Below are 12388 nucleotides of genomic sequence, written 5' to 3'. Positions count from 1 at the left end.
ATTTCTTTACTTTTTTAAGAATGCAATGTAAAAACCTCGATGATACTTCAGTCTGCTTTTAATTCATAAATTTATTAAGTATCATAGATAAGAAATATCAACATATTCCGCACAAACAAATAGATATCGAGGTAAAACTCATTGATTGTATATACATACATACATACAAGCGTCAAAGCCAAAGATCAATGGCTTTATATCCCGTATCGACCTACCAGCGTAAAAAAAACTTCTATGTAAGTTAAGGCTGAACGATTTTAAAGACCTGCGGGAGAAGAGCACAATGAATCGCAGACATCGAATTTTTTTGCGACGATATTACGCTAATATCATTACGACCTGTTTCTTTGTTTCGAGAGACGTCAAGATGGCCTTATACATCTGATCTAAATACCGTGGCGTATCGAGCATTTTCTGGCTCTGACGTGTGTAAATTCTCTTGAACTAAATTACAGCGAATCGAGAACGCTTGTCAATTGGAGTTCAATCGGTCGAATAACTCATTGCGTCACGAATCACTTTGTAAATTCAAAAGAGTTGTCTCTCGTCCTTACAATGTAAGTAACTTTTTTATAATCTGCACAAATAATTGCCAACGAGGGAACATTAACTCTTTGGATCTGGGTAAGCTCGTCGACGGAGGGTGCATACTTAATGTAATAATAACAAGTACAATGACAATTTGCTTTGGTAATTTTGAGTCAATTAAACGTTACCTAAAATAAAATAATGATATAGATAATACTTTTAAATTAGTTTCAATTAATATAAATTTTAACTGTAATAGTTTTATTATAAAATAACATAACGCGTTGAAAATAACAAAATCGCGAAGAGGGATGTGTGATGATCGTATCTCTATATCATTATTAAATATAAGATAATAATTTTATAAAAGAGAAAGAAGTGCACTTATATAATGATATGTTTTGCATGATAGACGCAGAGTTTCAGACACCGGAAACTGTAGTCTATTGCAAAGATAGACGCTCGTGACGAAGATCGGCCGATCACGGAGACACGCGTCATCGACGAAAGGTTATCGGTGTGGTGATAAGAATTACTGAAGATGCTTCGCGAAGAAATGGAAAACGAGAGAGTCGATTATAGAGCCGCCAAAGCCGACGGCCGCGCGATAAATAATCATCGCAAGGCATGTGATATCTATATGCACGAGACTGTAAACAACAAAGATGCAAATCGCAATTAGTTATCACAAAATTTATTTGATAAGGAAGATTATAGATTTCCAATTTTAACTTTTGTAAACGCAATCCAACAAATATTTTTTAATCAATTATGATTCACAAACGCAATTTTCTCGAGTGAATCTTATAAAATATGTATATAGAAGCTAGTCTATTTTTTGCAAGAGTTAAATATAAATATTATTTACATGTTAATTATATATAAAGTTAATATTTATATTATTTTGATAAATTTATTTGCATTAATTAATATTGAATTCAATTTAAGATTCATGATTTTGTTCGCTCGAATAGCTTGACAATTAATTAATGCTGGATAATTCCTTTTATTTCGATGAAAAGAAATCTTTGTAGGAAATCACAAAAATTTATTTGTCTCTATTCATATCGCATTGTAGGGGTTAAATTATCTTCATTTCGTTCGTAAGTATTCGGATAACGAAAGAATGCAGAAAAGAAAAGAAATCTCTGGCGAGGCTACGGAGGATGAGATGCAAGATGAAGAACGGGAAGTCGACGAAGATCAAAGCGAGGACGAAGGTACAAAAATTCAAAAAGTAGGTACAAACCAAGAGAAAAAAGAAGCGAACGAAAACGAGCAGGAAGCTGCGCAGTTTGGACAGTGTGCAATTTGTCACATTATCATCGATGACGCAAATCTCGGCGGAAGCGTCGCTGATTCCGAGCAGGACCCACACTGTTCCGAGGGCTACTTGTTGTGTCAAGGTTGCGTGCGAAACTTTTCAACTCAATCAGGTCGATAAAATATTATTCATTTTAATTATTATTACATGTAGAAACGAAAAAAAAAAGAAAATTATGAGATTGTCACAAAATTTTCTATGTAACATACTATGCATTATTTCTTCCTGTGTCGCAAGAAGAGTCAAAAGAATAATAAAATCTTAAAATCGTTCATCATTTCGAAATAGGAATCAAATAATATAGCGACGATAATTGTTGCAAGAGTCGGTATGCATGGATTAATTATCGTTCGTTAGACTTTCGAAACAAAAATTAAGTATCGCCTGAAAAGAAAGACATATCTCTTAGGTGTGGAGCATCCTCAGCCTCGAAGATCGCATATGAGTTTCTTCCAGGGCAGAGACAATGATCGCGACGATCGTGCACGTTCGAGAACGTACGACCCGCGTCGTGATCAATGGGCAGGCAACTTCAACAGGACGGCATCCGGTGTCGAGGTAAATAACGAGGCGTTAAATTACGAGTCGGATGTCGTCTCGTACGGTCACTATCGAGACGATCCGCGGCGAGAGGAGCAAGTAAAGAGCTGCGGGAAACAGTGTCAACAGCAACATGGCTATTGCAATATGACAACGACGGCAACGAGGAGAAATATCACGACGGATCAATACATCCCCGAGATTAAGGTCAAAAGTCCCTCTCTGGCATCCTCCGGCGACTGCTCCCGCAGACCCATACGTTGCCCACGTCTAGATTGTTCGGTGAACGTCGCCTTTTCTGCGCTCACCCATCACTTCCTCTTCGATCATCCCGATGTGCCTATCCTTAGCGTTGAACCTGGCGCCGAGAGCACGCTCATCATCAGCTACGAAGCTCTTTCCTGCAATTCCAGTCGATGTCTAGCTCTCCTACTAGTGTCCGGAAAGCTCTCGTTAGTAAATTATTATCGTTGCATAAACATTACACAAACGTGGTTTATTCGCTAAACATATTTTCTAAAACATATATGGTTTTTCAAATAAAAATGTCGAATAAGAATTTAATTTGCGATCAAAATTATTTAGATTATTGATTAATGCGTCTAAATAAACCACTAATCCTAGAAATTTCTATAACAATAAGAGATTCTTCAGCAAGACTGTTCGGTGGCGTTCAAATAAACCCCAAGTACCGAAATCGGTTACCTCTGCCGGTGTTGGCAGCGCGTCTGCACAGTCGCAATTACGCATGTTGCAAGGAGGTACACGCCGGCGGAGAGGGCCAATGCGAGAAAGACATGATCATTGCCTGGGTGGCGGGATTAGACGTCGGGGACACGGCTGACAGACTTCGGTGTAGTATTCAGGTATTCGCCAGATCAATTCGTGCGCATAAGATAAAGATGTATCACTGTTAAAAAATGGCATTTAAATTATTTGACCGACAGGCTGTTGACAGCATCGAGAACGGGGGATTCCGTTCGCTCACATACACAGGCCCTGTGACGTCCTTGAGAATCACCCAAAGTCCACGTGACGTCTTCTTGGCCGGCGATTGTATAGTTCTTCACGAGGGATTGATCAGCCATATCACTTCTGGCTGTACCAGTCTCAATGTAAATGTTATTGTACACTAAACTTGTTCCATTAACACATGTATATTTTGTCTTTTAAGTAATTGTTATGAAAATGTAAACCTATCCAATATAAATCACAAGGAATGTATAGGAAAAATAGACAAAGCTAATGAGAAATCTGAGAAAAAGTTGCATCTCGTATTACAAATAATCTCGTTTATTTCTTAAAATATTAATTTTTTAACCTAATCCACTAAACTAAATTCATTTTCTCTCTTGCATTGTTCGGGTCAGTAATCTAATATAATTAATCGTAAATATTTAAATAAAACATTAGTTATCCCGCTCTTTACATACACTTGACGATATGCGATACATAAATGGACGGTACAAAGATATTGCGAACTTGCTCAAAGTAATAAAGGCGAGTTTTCTTTCTTCCCTAACAATTCGAATCATAAGCTAGTCATGGCAGGAGGTCGCGCGTACGCTTTAGGAATGAAACCATATTTACGGGTCTTGGGCGCGTAAGCCCAGAGCCAACCTTCCACATTTTGATTTCCAAGATCCGCGTAAATCCAATCGGCCCGTTTCACTGACAGATCATCCGGCGCCTGCGCCTTATAATCATAAAGTACCACTAATTCCGTACCGGCATTGTCATCTCGAAAATCTCGCACTCCCTTTTGCTGCAACGATTCGCCTCCCGTACCTTTGCCTGCAAGATTATTAATACCAATCGATAATTATGGAGGGAGATTAATAATAATTGCAGTCCTATTTAGACGCTACAGAATTCTATTGAAGTTTATCATTGATATATGCATATATTGTTCATTTGCTACAGCAACAATATAACACAAGAAACAAAATTTTCCAATTTGAACATTTTGAATTATTAAAATTTTGTAATATTATTACTTTTTTTAAAATGCAATTTTCGTGTAGTGATTTGGTCTACTGATGTAGAATTCAATATCTTTAATTTTATTCAATATATTCATTCTTTATCATTTAGATTCTTTTTCACCTTTTCTTAATGCTAAAACGACATAACTAAAAAAGTAACATTTTTTTTAGTTATGTCGTTTTAGCATATAAAATATAACAATATATTCATATAAAAAATTTTTCTAAAATTCGTAAAACGGTTTAGTAATTTCTAAAAAGTCAACCTGGACTATGAGCCTCTGCAGACGCTGTATTTGTAGTGGCAGTGGCGGCCGTTGTGGTGGTCGATGCATAAGAATGAAGAACGTGACCGGGATAGACGAAACCAGACGGTACGAAACCCTCGTTGCCGTCACAATGTCGGAGCACCCAGAACCAATCCGGATCGTCGCGATTTAGCACGGTCACGAATTCGCCTCTTTCAACGCTAACATCGTTCTCGTCTCGCGCAACGAACGTATAAAGAACGATGTACCTTCCAGCTGATGGATCCTGTGAGACGCACAGAATTTCTCGCTGACGAGTCTTCATCAAAGAGGATTAATGAGTGCCATAATAAAGCACCCAGTTTATTTTATTTATCCAAAGAAATTAAAAACTTTTAATAGAAAAATATATTAATTAAATTTAAATTGAGAATTCAAATTTATATTTTTAACAAAATATATTAAATCGGAAATTAGATGTTTTTATGACACTTGGCTAGTTAATCAGTACCTTGAAGAAGGGATGTATGTCTGGCTGGGACGATATAGTTTGTATAGAATTTTGGGATTGCGTGATGTTGGAACGATTGACATTGACGTCTGCAGTGGTGATATTATTTCGTGCGTAGCTTTCGCAATCTGAGGCCGATCCGGTATCGGTCTGCTGCGTCTCTTGCAAGCGGCCCGTGCTAAGAAGATCACAATCATTTTCGCTGGATCGCGGTAGCTTCTTCTTCACATTGTTCAGGTTAGCCAGCGTCAATTCCGCTAGTTGTGATGTGTACGGTGCGCAATAAGAGTGTGGCACAAAGCCTTCCATACGCGTATCCGCCGCTATCACGTATACCCAATCGTTTTCTCTGTAAAGTACATTCACTATCTAAAAATAATAAAAAGAATATTAGTACAAACTTTTTCTATAATAAGTATATTGTTTCCTACTGTTTGATATTATACAATTTTTTATGCGGGCAAAATGTGAAAGGTAAAAAAATTAAAAATATATATGTAAATTATTTGATTTAACAAAAGTTGAAAAACAATTTTGCGAATCACAATCGCTAACCTGGCCCCTTTTGACTTGAAGTTCATCATCCACGCAGGGGGTAAAGTCATGCACAATGACCATTTTACTGTCCGGAGAAAGTCCATTCTCCTTTTCAATGCCAACCCTTACAAGTGTTTCAATGCTCGCGCTTCCAGTTATCCGACCAGGAGGCATTGGCACTCTGGTACCCAAGTTTCCAAGTCCTGTGCCTCCAGTCCCACAGTCTTTTTCCAAATTAAAGTTGTATGTTCCGGCTATTGGAATTAATAATTTGTTATAAATGCAAATAAATTTGCATGGAACTTTTACAAGAATAAAATAAATTTTTTAAAAAATTTTATAATTTTATATACACAATGTATGATCATGTATATATATTTTAAAATAAAGTTATTTCTGAAAAACAAATTCTTAACATTATGATAATTAAAATTTGACATATACTGTCAAATTGTGATAACAAAAAGTATTTCAAATATAAAAACTTTTACAAGACACTTCAGAAAAACGACAGTAATGGTAATTGATTTTAAAACTAATGTTTTTTTATGAGGTGGCGATTTGTGCATTTTCCAGAAAGAAAAATCGAAAGTCGCGCGTAATCGATGCACGAACTCGGTCTGGCTCCTCCGCTTTGGCGGAGGCTGCGGAGTGGAAGCTGCATAACCGGTTCGGTCCCGAGGAACAGGTGATCAGGTCGAATGTGACAACTGGCCCTCGCGACCAAACTACCATGCCCTCGATCTTTCTCCCTCAGTCTCTCGCTTCCTCATTCTTTCTCATACGACTCGCGTCATTTACTTACGTTTCTTCTTCTTTCCGCGACGTATGCGCACGGGGCACAGGAAAGCCATTCTGCGATTTTACTCGCGTACCCCGTTCCGGAATCTCTCACATCTCCAGCGCGGCGACCACGCGCGAACACCCGCCTCCTGTGGAATGCGCGCGTCTGATTTCTCGCCGCGGCCTTATATATGTGTGTATGTTACTCCGAGGATATATGGAAATTTACGCGGAAGGATGCGGTGCCGAAGAGAGAGAGAAAGAGAACTGTCTCGGAGTGAAACCGAAATCTGGCCGCCGCACGATTACGACGCAACCGAGACACACCTTCCGCAACGGTGAGCGGACGCGTTCTCCGCGTTTCCTCCCGTCCACCGTCGGGTTCTCACGGGTCCTCGGAGGTCCAGGACCCTCCGCGGCCGCGATCGCACGAATTAATCCTGGACACGGCAGGTAGAGAGCGCTACAGGATGACGATACGAGATTGTTTGGCCGGTTCCCGTTAAATTTTCATGATTCCGAGATCGACACTGCACTTGCCGAGGAGAGGACTCACATCAGATAAATGAGTTGAAAGTGTTGCGGGTGCTAAAATGTATATAATACATATCCTTATTAAAATATATGGAGGCAAATGCATACGACAATAATAATAATAATAATTGATATATGTAAATGATAGAAATAAAAATAAAAATAAAGTACGTGGTAATGATAAAAAAATCATTTGTGGAAATTTCCACAAATGATTTTATCATTACCACTTTATTTTTATTTTCGTACCTTTCAACAATAGCTGCAACAAGCTTCTTTTATTTTAATTTTACTTTCTCTTTACTTTCCTTTTACCTTACCTGTCTAATTTTTGTAGATACCTTTGTAGGAAACTTAGATATTATCAATGTTATTAGATTCAGTACTTGACTGTCAACAGATAGAAAACATCCAAGCACAAAATGACTGAAAATTTAAGCTTAAGTTTAAATAACAATTGTTATTTTACAAAGCAATTAAAAATAAATATAATAATATAATAAAAATTAAATGTGTATATACCATTAAATTTTTGCCATTAACCAAACCATGCTGCTTGATTTTCACTGTTAATCCATTGTCACAATTTGATTTTATTTCTGATAGAATTCCACGACAGTTCCAAATTCTGTATCAAATCCATAGCCTTTTCAAGATAATTTAGGTTGCAAGGTCCCTTTCCAATATTTCACTTTAACTTTTAATTAGAGAAAGATTTAAAGGAATGTTTGGAAATGTGCATAAAGACAGATATACATTTCAATTATATTGTTTTATTTTTAATTGTAGTTTAATTGTGATTTTAAATATCTGCGTTTATGTAAACTTAACTCGATCACCTCTCTTTCTCTGTCTCTCTTTTTCTTCCCAAGAGAAAGAGGTTAGGCGAGGGAGGATGAAACTCGTGTCTTTCAAGCTTCGAAAAATCGCCGGAATTATCAGGGAAATATGTACCGCAAGGAGGTTATAAGAGGTGGCATAAACGAAATCTAATTCGAATTTCGCGCCTCATCTGCAGTTGTCTCGTATAGTTATAACATGTTATCCAACCTAAAATCTCAAAATTTAAATACTCTAGTTCACTTACCTATTTCAAATTATAATTCCCTAGAGGGCGGGAGATTCAAATCGGAATTGGTTTGTACTACTTCTTGTAACTTTCTAGTCTTTCCTGTTTTCCTGATAACTTCGACGATTTTTGGACGGCATCGAGAGCCACGTGTTTCATTTCTCGCCTAACCTCTTCCTTAATTGGCATAGGCAAAACGATAAATCCTCGCAGGTATTTTAGAGAGATGTATTTACATTTACATTTACAAAATAATAAAATAATTCAAATTATTTTATATTTTATTTGAAAGTAATACAAAAAATTAACGGAAATTTTTTACACAAACCAAAACTATTTTACTAAGAAGTGTGCTTTAATGGAAATCTCTTCAGAAATAACAATCTAAATTTGAATGTTTTAATATAAATATTTTAAGCATTTAAGAATGTATATAAAGTTGCGATGTATATAATAAATTATAGTTTTTCTGCAAATGGACAAAATGTTTATTTATTTACGAATTAACTTGTCTCGTTAAATTTTGTACAAGTTATTTTCAATATTTAAAGTACATATTATTTATACAGAAAAATAGAGACATTATTTCTTAAATTCTGATATTATAATAATATAAAACAAACTGTTTTTAATAAAAACAAAATGTTATAAACATAACTTCTATTGTACATAGTTTATTTAAAGTATAAATATTAAATATTTGTAAAAATAAATGACATGCTTTTATAACATAACTTAAAATGAAATAATTATATTAGTGAAAAAGTATTTTATAGAGTAAATGATTCTTTAATTTAAATATTCTCTTCAACAGTCAGATTTAATATATTTGTATTTCTCAAAATGCAATAAAAAACATGTGTGTAATTTGCTCTATTTTATATATGTTTTATATTATGTATAAAATAAGAAAAAGATAAAAAAATATAATAGAAAATAATTTATCTAATCATTATTTGCTTCCAATTAAAAATTAAACCATTTTTTGTTTTAAAAAAGGAACTATTTTATCAAACATCCAGAAGAAATCCGAATGTTTTTATTGAATTAAAATAAAGTTGTGATTGACGACACAGATTAAGACGTAAGCAGATTTTGCTCGAAACTTGCTTTTATTGTATTCAATTAATATAAACGACGGTGGTATATTCGTTCTTGCCTATATAACAGAGCTCTTCTGACTTATGCTTAACAATTGCGGGTATTACTTGGTTTTTCTTCATCTCTTTCTGGAAAATATTCGTATATATATGTACAGTTATGTCATAATTGTGCCGAATATTTAGTCATTAGATTTGCGGATCGACTACTTAGGTACCATTAATGTTAACTTCGGTTAATATGAGACCGTAGAAATGCTTCTATATATATATATATATGTATATATATGTGTATATATATATATATATATATATATATATATATATATATATATATGTATGTATATATATACTACTCGTAATGCTTCAGGCGTACAGAAATCGCGAGATTTTAACGAAGGATTGTTTGTGTGTCGTGTGTGTGTGTGTGTACATGTGTATGCGTATATGTCGTGTGTAATATGTATATGGCTGTGTGAAATAGGTACAAAATCGATTCGGTACAAAATCGTTCCTATTTTTTTAAAATAATACAGCGCAACTACATATCCACGGCGAAGACGAAACTTCGAGAACGAGCGGGCCGAGCTCTTGTAAAATGGAGTTTCACTGTATTATATCGGGATAAATTTATCGCAGTGCAGATACGATCACGATGGATATCGTGAAGATCTCGTATGAGCCGCGAAAGAGAGCCGGGTGCTCATCGTCGCTAATTTATTATGCCCTTGCAGATTTTTAGAGCCGCAAGGGCGAGAACACTTAAAGAGGAGCGATCGATCGATTTCTCTTCGTTTCTTCTTCTCTCTCCCTCTTGTGGGAGGGGATTTACAAAATTCGAGAGAATAGGAGGTCAGACTTTGTACTTTCGTATTGCACTTTGTTGTGTGTAGTTCAATGACACGTTGGAGTTCTTAAGAATTATAAATCCTAGAGCACAGTCGCGAGATATTCTTTTACTCTAATGCTCGACACAGTTCTTCGCAAATCACTAAATAAATAAGAGCATATATATAATATATATATGCATATATATAAGTTGAGAAAATAAATTATACTGTGTACAAAAAGATCCCATTAGCCTTTCTTCTTGAAGCTCGCGTGACGCATTCTCGACGCGTTATTAAATAATTTCCGCAATTTCCACCGTGTTAAATAAATTTCCGATAACAATGTCAAATAACAGCGTCTCGTACCCAAACGACACAAAAAATTGTCTAGAACGTCGTAAAAAGTGACTAAATAACTTCAAAAATTTAGAATGTCTACAAAGTGTCTAAACAACGCCTCCAAAATTTAGGGCATTTCTAAAGGATGTCTAAAAGGTATCTAAAAGGCGCCGAACAATTTTAAAACGCCGGAAAGATGGCTAAACGATATCTAAAAAATTGAGAACACCTAAAGGATGTCTAAATGCCTTTAAAAAATTTGAAAGAACGCCCAAGAGAATATGCTTGAATGTCTCAAAAACATTCGAGAGGGATATCTAAAAATTTAAAAAATCTCATTCGCTCGAGAAAGACGTCCTCACATCACTCTCTCTTTCTCTTTCTCTCTCGGATACTTGTGAAGTCTGGATAGCTGTAACCAGCGCACAGATATGAGATTGCTTTTTCGAGCGGAACGCAGAAGAGACTTCGCGGATCGTCACGTTACAGATTATATCGTCGATTATAGGTCACTATTTGTCGCTATTGGAATTTCCGCCAAGTTGCAGTTTAGATTACGGCGGCGCGTCGCGGAGCAAAGTCCTTTCTCGTCTTCACACTACACGATATCCGCATCAGCCCGTTTTTCTTTTTTTTCTTTTTAAATTTTGTTATCGCACAAACACTCATATACGCCTTATCGTCTATTCAAATATTTTTCTCCTTAGGCGTGCGCGTGTGCCGTCGTCTATCGAGTGGCAGACGCGGGCGATCTCGCCTTTATGTGATTCTCTTGTTTTCGCAATAAGTCAAAAATAGTACGACACGGTATACGCTGGGCGCGCGGTGCACATGTACGCGTATTTGACTGATAATGGTATCGACGATAACACGCGCGTCATCGGCGCCGTATTATTGAACGAAAATCCGCGCAATTTCTGGTCGACAAACGTGTCGCGGATTTTTTTTTCTAATTAAGAAACCATAGAGCAAATTAGGTAAGGAGGTATGCACGCGCACGCACACGTATAGGTCGTATCAGCTAGCACTTACAATTTGTGTTTCGAAAATTCTAAACATATAATAACAACAAAGATAATCTTAGCGAAGCGTACGATAAAAATCACTTCCGACGTCTGCTCCCGAGAGCTCGCTGGTTGACCGGGCGTCAGCAGTGTTTGAAGACACACACACACACATACACACACACGCGCGCGTGTGTCATAATTATATTATACAAGCACGACACATCTCGAATATCGTACGCACGCCGTGATCCAATTAATTAATAAATATCCTTTTTCTTCCCTCCTCCGCGTGGACTCAGGCATCGTACGAACTCAATTTCCTTCTTTCAATACTTTTTCAATATATTTCCGCCACGAAAATTATAATACATCATCCCTGTGCGAAAATGAAATACATTCTTTAGTGTCATGGCAGTTTACATATCGTTGAAACCAAAATTTGTTTCGTTTTTTTAAAAATAATTTAAGACGTATTCGAAAAACCGAGAGCTGTATTATATAATTATTTTATTAGGTATTACGAATTTTATCCTTTTACTTCTTTACGTTCTACGATAAACTGAGTGTGTGTATGTATGTACGTGTATGAAAAACATAGACTATTACATTCTTTTATACCTTAGATGGGATGCTTACCTTATTGTAACATTACACACAATGTAACGTATCTTATGTATATGACCGAATGTTACATAGGGCATATATTTATATATGTATATCATAATGAATGTATTCTATTCTATTCGATTACCTCATATACATCGTCAGCTTTATATTAACAGATTGCTTTGAAAATCTAACATTTACTCCATCCAAATACACCAAAATCGAGTACTCGCAGAGTGATTGAGTTCGTTTTTTTCTCTCTTTCTCTTTCTCTCATGAGCATGGAAATTTCTCGTTGCCTTTTCCCTTTTTCCACAATCTGATGCAAGAATTACTGGCACTGTAGCTATATTTAAAAAAAAAAGAGAAAAGAGATAAAGAGAAAAGACAAATGTATATACGATAAGAGATCTTCGAAGCAGTCTCAGCATATGTAGATACGCGTGT

At 36.1% G+C, this 12388-nt stretch overlaps 2 protein-coding genes across 3 annotated transcripts; one reads left to right on the top strand and one right to left on the bottom strand.

The window, feature by feature from the left end:
- The first annotated feature begins 34 nt into the window (after window positions 1-34).
- On the top strand, window positions 35-3650 carry LOC105832070. 2 transcript variants are annotated; one of them, XM_036291461.1, is made up of 4 exons: window positions 35-1964; window positions 2262-2844; window positions 3036-3258; window positions 3340-3650. In XM_036291461.1, the coding sequence occupies exons 1-4, from the start codon at window positions 1655-1657 to the stop codon at window positions 3526-3528; spliced, it is 1305 nt and encodes a 434-aa protein (XP_036147354.1). In that variant the 5' UTR covers window positions 35-1654; the 3' UTR covers window positions 3529-3650. The 2 variants fall into 2 exon arrangements, with proteins under 2 accessions (XP_036147354.1, XP_036147356.1); XM_036291463.1 differs by having other exon boundaries at window positions 1755-1964; window positions 2309-2844.
- Window positions 3651-3667: 17 nt separating this feature from the next.
- On the bottom strand, window positions 3668-7120 carry LOC105832071 (SH3 domain-containing protein Dlish). The gene is made up of 5 exons (XM_012672698.3): window positions 6479-7120; window positions 5692-5927; window positions 5137-5505; window positions 4644-4911; window positions 3668-4186 (listed from the first exon to the last, which is right to left on the bottom strand). Exons 1-5 carry the CDS (start codon window positions 6525-6527, stop codon window positions 3924-3926), a joined length of 1185 nt encoding a protein of 394 aa, XP_012528152.1. The 5' UTR covers window positions 6528-7120; the 3' UTR covers window positions 3668-3923.
- Window positions 7121-12388: the final 5268 nt, after the last annotated feature.

The sequence above is a fragment of the Monomorium pharaonis genome, chromosome 8 (genome assembly GCF_013373865.1).
Source record: "Monomorium pharaonis isolate MP-MQ-018 chromosome 8, ASM1337386v2, whole genome shotgun sequence".
NCBI lineage: Eukaryota > Metazoa > Arthropoda > Insecta > Hymenoptera > Formicidae > Monomorium > Monomorium pharaonis.
This window is presented reverse-complemented; position numbering and strand designations above follow the sequence as displayed.